Source organism: Barbus barbus (assembly GCF_936440315.1).
Source record: "Barbus barbus genome assembly, chromosome: 43".
Lineage (NCBI taxonomy): Eukaryota > Metazoa > Chordata > Actinopteri > Cypriniformes > Cyprinidae > Barbus > Barbus barbus.
Genome location: NC_136721.1, coordinates 10,229,213 through 10,235,626, shown reverse-complemented (window position 1 = coordinate 10,235,626; position 6,414 = coordinate 10,229,213). Strand labels below are relative to the sequence as shown.

At 38.5% G+C, this 6,414-nt stretch overlaps 1 protein-coding gene across 4 annotated transcripts; it reads left to right on the top strand.

Moving 5' to 3' along the window:
* Positions 1 to 259: 259 nt before the first annotated feature.
* Positions 260 to 6,055, top strand: LOC306862792 (heterogeneous nuclear ribonucleoprotein H2-like). Of its 4 annotated transcripts, none has more exons than XM_079405787.1 (12): positions 260 to 350; positions 491 to 522; positions 726 to 836; positions 930 to 1,085; positions 1,534 to 1,677; positions 2,104 to 2,242; positions 4,089 to 4,258; positions 4,362 to 4,471; positions 4,587 to 4,722; positions 4,803 to 4,886; positions 5,266 to 5,364; positions 5,469 to 6,055. In XM_079405787.1, exons 3-12 carry the CDS (start codon positions 752 to 754, stop codon positions 5,555 to 5,557), a joined length of 1,212 nt encoding a protein of 403 aa, XP_079261913.1. In that variant the 5' UTR covers positions 260 to 350; positions 491 to 522; positions 726 to 751; the 3' UTR covers positions 5,558 to 6,055. The 4 variants fall into 4 exon arrangements, with proteins under 4 accessions (XP_079261913.1, XP_079261910.1, XP_079261911.1 ...); XM_079405785.1 differs by having other exon boundaries at positions 267 to 350; positions 434 to 522; XM_079405786.1 differs by having other exon boundaries at positions 280 to 350; positions 437 to 522.
* The last annotated feature ends 359 nt before the right edge of the window (positions 6,056 to 6,414 follow it).

The window sequence follows — 6,414 nt, the reverse complement described above, 5'->3', positions numbered from 1 at the left end:
AAAATATTTTTATTTATTTATGATGTAATATTTATATTAAATGTGGCAGGTTAACTGATGGGACTTCATGGTGGCACTTAGTTGGGTAGAAGAAGTGATTCCAAATAAGGTGGTGATTTGTTCAGATTCAATGGCTTCACTTATCAGTCTTCAACCCGTTAGAAATTATACCTTTAGAAATTATGAATATATTGTATAGATTAAGACATGCTGGAATAATACACGTTGGTTTCGAATGCGGAAGTGGGCGTGGAAACTCACCGGAAGTTGTCATGTTCTGCGCTGAATGAGAAGCAGAAAAACGTTCAAACGTGACCACGCCGACCAGAGAAAATACCAATTATATCAAGGTATAATTTGTGCTATTCGGTTTCTAAAAGTTAGTATTCACAGTTTAATAGTTTGACAGGCTCAATTCTTGTTTGCGTTAAAGCAGTGTTTGTTGTGAAGCTGCCGGCCTTCAGAGGCCTGCTTGCGCTCTTTGTTTCAGAGCTGGCCGTGTAGAAGCGCCTTCATAAGAGGGTCAGTAGACGCTGGTTTTGATCCACAGTAAACATTAGTCAGATTAATAATGTTATACATTTAAAGCGGAAGTGGACACCACTAACATAAAGACTATAAATAGTCCGTGTGTTGCATCTCAGTCACTGACTTCTGTTTTGTTTTCTTCATCAGCAATGCATTAGCGCTGTATGATTTTTTTTTTCTAATCTTTTTTTCTCTAGCTTGAAAGCAGATTCATTGTGTTATCATGGCTGATGATGAAGGATTTGTCGTCCGTGTTCGGGGTTTGCCTTGGTCGTGCTCTGTAGAAGAAGTGTCCAGGTTTTTTTCAGGTAACAACAATGTGGAGTCTACATACCGATCCTCATAATACTCTTGAGTATTTTTAGCTTTAAAGTTAACAAAGTTGAAATTTCTCTTTTCAGGCTGCAAAATTGGCAACAATGCAACAGCCATCCACTTTACATACACACGAGAAGGCAGACCAAGTGGAGAAGCATTTGTGGAGTTGGAGTCAGAGGAAGACCTGAAAATCGCAGTCAAAAAAGACAGAGAAACAATGGGGCATAGATATGTGGAAGGTACGAAGTTATGTATGCTACCATTTAGAAGTTTGGGATCAAGAAATTAATGCTTTTATTCAGCTTGGACGCATTATATTTATCAAAATAAATCCTCTGAAATTTGTATTTATAAAAGAATCCTGGAAAAAAGCATAACGGTTTCCACAAAAATAATATGCGCAACTGTGATAAGAACATTTCTTGAGCGTCAAAACGGCACATTTGAATGATTTCTGAAGGATCGTGTGAAACTGGAGTATTGGCTGCTAAAATAAATTACACTTTTAAAATGCATTCAAATAAAATAAAAAAATGACTTTAAACTGTAATAATATTTCACAACACTACAGTTTTATTGTATTTTTTTATCAAATAAATGCAGCCTTGTTAAGTATAAAAGGTTTTTTAAACAAATCACAGCACTACCTCACAGTTTGAGTTGTCCTCTTTCTGTTCTTATTCTCAGTATTCAAATCAAACAATGTGGAAATGGACTGGGTTATGAAGCACACAGGTCCAAACTGTCCAGAGACTGAGGGAGATGGACTGGTCAGATTGCGCGGCCTTCCTTTTGGATGTAGCAAGGAAGAAATTGTGCAGTTTTTCTCAGGTATTTTCAAACTCTTCCCTGTAGCCCTTCACATAGTCATCAGGAGAAGTAATGGCCATGCGTAGTCCTCACTGATGTGAATTTGACCATTCCCATGGTTGCCAGAATAATTTGACACATTAATTCATCAATTAATCCAGCACTGTTGCCCTAAATTATTCTGCTACATTAGGAATATTACTTTGTTAGCCACCAACTTTTGGGATGGCCACTTTATCATCAACTCCAAGCCAAGTTAGTGGAATGCTTGCCCACGTGTCGGCCATTTACCCAAGTGGTGGAACTCTCCCAGTAGGCTTCATGCAACATGCTTGTTTTGTTTTGATTTCTTAATTTAATTCAAGAAAAGAACAAAACAAACTTTGTAAATGGGAATGTGATTTATTTAATATGTCCCCGTTGGGGTTATCTGTCCTTGGGTTGAAGGGTTGGAAATCGTGCCAAATGGGATAACATTGCCGGTGGACTTCCAGGGGAGGAGTACGGGGGAGGCCTTCGTGCAGTTTGCTTCACAGGAAATAGCTGAAAAGGCTCTAAAGAAACACAAGGAAAGAATAGGGCACAGGTGGGGTTGGATGGTTAAGCTGTTTTTCATGTGGTAAACACCTACTACAGTAAACATTCAAAGTGGTATGCAACATGAACTTGCACACGGACACTCACACGTCTTTACCAGAGGGCTCCCAGGGCCTTGATGGACTCCTACTGTTTTGTTTTTCTATGCGTTTTTATTTGTCATGAAAATGTCTGGATTCAAAAAGGCTGAATGTATATTAAGTGTGTAGTAATGGTGCACTTGGGCATCATGGGATTTTTAATTCTTAAGCATGCAGACAAGTGCCTTGCAGCAGCCAGTTTGAATACCACTTTAGACTGGATTGTGTAACGGGTCGATATTTACTGTATTACAGTTTAATGCATGGATGGATACAGCAAAGATATTATTAAAGGAATAGTTCAGCCAAAAATGAATATTTTCTGAAGGTTTAATCGCCTTCAGGGCGTCCAAGCTGTAGATGGGTGTGTTTCTTCATCAGGACAGATTTGGAGAAATTTAGCATTCACCAATGGATCCTCTGTAGCGAATGGGTGCCGTCAGAATGAGAGTCCAAACAGCTGATAAAAACAATCCACACAAGTCCAGTCCATCAATTAACGTCTACTGAAGTACAGGGCTGTCTGTTAAATCCATCATTAAACCATCAAACCATTCCTCTGTCCATAATATTAGGCCCTTTCGCACCGCAGGAACCTTTTCATAGTACCCAAACTAATTGCGGAACTACCCACTTTTGGCGTGTTCGCACCGCAGGAACTAGGAACTGCGTTTGGAGGAACTAAATTAGCTCCTACTTCAGAGTAGGGTCTAAAACAGTTCCATAAGAACTATTGTGACGTAAGTGTATGCTGATTGGCTAAACGTGTATGATGACGCCCTCACCCGCCATGATTTAAAACGCTGTGTAAACACATACTGTGTAAACATTCCATGTCCATTATTGTGAAACCCGCCAGACACAACAATAACACCGCTCCGATCACAGCGTCCTCCATCCTCCTGTTGTTAACGCCGTTCTTTGTTTACGTTGTTGAACGCCGCCGCGCACAAATGACGTCGCTGTCGACCGGCTTACGTCACTTCCTAGTCGGTGCGAATGCAACCCTTTAAATGGTACTGGGAAATAGTTTGCGCAAAATCGTCCCAGTACTTTAGTACTGTACTTTTAGTTCTGGAACTAAAGCGGTGTGAAAGGGGCTATTGTTTCCTCCAGTTAAAAAAGCTGTCTCAATCAGGAGAGAAATATGCACAGATCAAGCACTGAAAACCGTTTTAAACAAATGTCAATGGATTTTGATGTGAGAGAACAACGAGGAATGGATTTTTTTTTTAGTGGAGGAAGTGTTATGGATTGTGGACTGACTCGTATTTTGGCCAGAAGTGACCCTTTAAAGTTAAAATAAGCCTAATGATGGATCCATTGGTAAGCAACATTTGTTCAAATGAAGAAACAAGCTCATCTACATCTTGGAATGCCTGAGGGTGAGTACATTTTAATTTTTGGGTCAAATATTAAAGGTGTGTGTGTATATATATATATATATATATATATATATATATATATATATATATATATATATATATATATATATATATATATATATATATATATATATATATATATATATATTATAATTAAAACGAAAGCTCTAGAATGGAGACGTATACAATAAGATGACATCAAGAATGTGCTAATATCAAACTCTCAAATGCATGTATATTGTACATGTAGCCCAGGGGAATGTTCACAGTATCGTACTACTTTTTTTCTTTGGTGTCTGTTTTACTTCTGAACAGGAGTGTTTTGTTCATTTCTTGCATTGCTCCTTAATTCTCATCTGTTTGGTTGTAGGTATATTGAGATCTTTAAGAGCAGCCGAGCTGAAGTACGAACACATTATGAACCCCCACGTAAAGGCATGGGCGTGCAGAGACCTGGGCCTTACGACCGACCCAGCGGAGGAGGCCGTGGCTACAACGGCATGAGTCGTGGGGGATCCTTTGATCGGGTGCGACGTGGAGGTGAGACCAGCTTCTTTAGCCAGTGAGCCACAATTTTGTGCTTTAGCCATCCTCCATGTGCTTTTTTACATTTTACTTGTGTATTTTTTTTTTTTTTAAATAGGAGTGTCAGATGGACGCTATGGTGATGGTGGTAATTTTCAGAGTACCACAGGTCATTGTGTTCATATGAGGGGACTGCCTTACCGGGCAACAGAACCCGACATCTACAATGTGAGTTGGGGGTGTTTGATATACGTGATTTTTATATGAATGTTATGGTCATTTTTAAATTACATTTGGATATCAAAAATATTTGTTTAAATTAAGTTCAACCTTTTCTGTGCAGTTTTTCTCTCCTCTGAACCCGGTGCGTGTGCACATTGAGATTGGTCCAGATGGGCGAGTAACCGGTGAGGCTGATGTGGAATTTGCGACACATGAAGATGCAGTGGCTGCAATGTCAAAGGACAAAGCAAACATGCGTAAGTTAGGTGTAACCTGACTAGAAGGAATTGGTTTTGTGTATATGATATTAAATATTAAACCAATTTTTTCTTTTCAGAACACCGGTATGTTGAGTTGTTCTTAAACTCAACAGCAGGGGGCAGTAATGGGGGCTACGGAGGGCAGATGATGGGGGGAATGGGTAAGTTAAAAGTATAAATATTGTGACTGTATATGAAGTTGCGAAGCTGATGTTATATTAATGTCACAAAAATCTGGGTTTCTGCAGGTCTTAAGTCTTAATTTGGTGCTTTTATAAATGAAAGTAGTTTTTATTTATTTTATTTTTTTTCAATACAAATATCTTAACATGCTTAAATCAACATATTTTGACTTTATGCAAGTTGAAGATATGAAGTCTTGTTTTCTGTGAAATTTAACAAAAAAAAATGAAAATTGAAATAAAAAACAAGAATGGATATCTGTCCTTTGGGTGTTAACTTGTTTGAATTGCGTAGATTTTTTTTTTTTCTGAGCCCATTGGGAGAATTTTATTTTTTTTGTATTTATTTTTCTCTTAGGAAACCAGTCGTCTTATGGGCATGGAGGGCAGCAGATGGGTGGAGGCTACACTGGAGGATACAGCAACCAGTCCAGCATGGGAGGCTACAATGACTACAGTGAGTTTTAACTTTGTACACTTTTTTTATTTATTTTTTTTATATATATATATATTATTCCTCACTTTTCTGGTTCTTACACATTTATTTCTGTACTTCTACAGATAGCCAGGGTGGAATGAACAACAGTTATTATGGCGGCAGCCGTGGATCAGTCGGCATGAATGGCATGGGAGGGGGCTGGGGCATGTAGATGCTCCTGAAGGAATTTATTTGATTTGTTGGGTCGTCTCGATTTTGCTGAGGCCCTCTGGTTTTTGTTCTTTGTAACGATGACTATGGGAATAATCAGATTCACTCCTTGCCCACCTGTACTCTGAACCTCAGCGTTGGAATCAATATTACATTTCCTGCAATTCCTGAGGTGAAGGGTCAACCGTTGAGCTCAAGTCATGGCGATTGTCCTCTACCCCACTAGTCATGCTTGTAAATATCCTCCAGATATATCGTTCAGAGACTGTAGAACACTGGCCTCGCATGGCACGAGGTGCTGCATCTCCACTTTTTATAATGCGCAATGAACTTTGTTGAAACTGATTTTAAAAAATAAACTGGAAATGTTTTTTTCTTGTCCAGCTGCTTCACAAGATGCATATTTTAATTTTCATTATTGTGGATGTTGCAATCCCCTCTGGTTTGTCTTTGATTTCTCATGGTTAATAAACATTCACAAATGTATTGTCTCTACTTTATGCACATTGTTTTGTCTTTTTTTTCTGTAAGTCATTACAAAAATCGTTGTCAAAACAAAGGTCCAACAATTAATTAAAGCTGCAAGCAGCGATGAAAGGTCCCTCGCACCCGGGCTCACTGCCATCACGTGGCCATAGGAAAACAGGGAACAGCGGGCAATATGCTTTTAAAGTGGTAAATATACAGGTCCTTTTCAAAAAATTAGCATATTGTGATAAAGTTCATTATTTTCTGTAATGTACTGATAAACATTAGACTTTCATATATTTTAGATTCATTACAACACAACTGAAGTAGTTCACGCCTTTTATTGTTTTAATATTGATGATTTTGGCATACAGCTCATGAAAACCCAAA

Coding starts and splice junctions, on each gene's coding strand:
- LOC306862792 (XM_079405784.1), top strand. CDS start 752: ATGGCTGATGATGAAGGATTTGTCGTCCGTGTTCGGGGTTTGCCTTGG. Junction 1,086..1,533: donor GGGGCATAGATATGTGGAAG/GTACGAAGTTAT, acceptor TCTTATTCTCAG/TATTCAAATCAAACAATGTG. Junction 5,365..5,468: donor GGGAGGCTACAATGACTACA/GTGAGTTTTAAC, acceptor GTACTTCTACAG/ATAGCCAGGGTGGAATGAAC.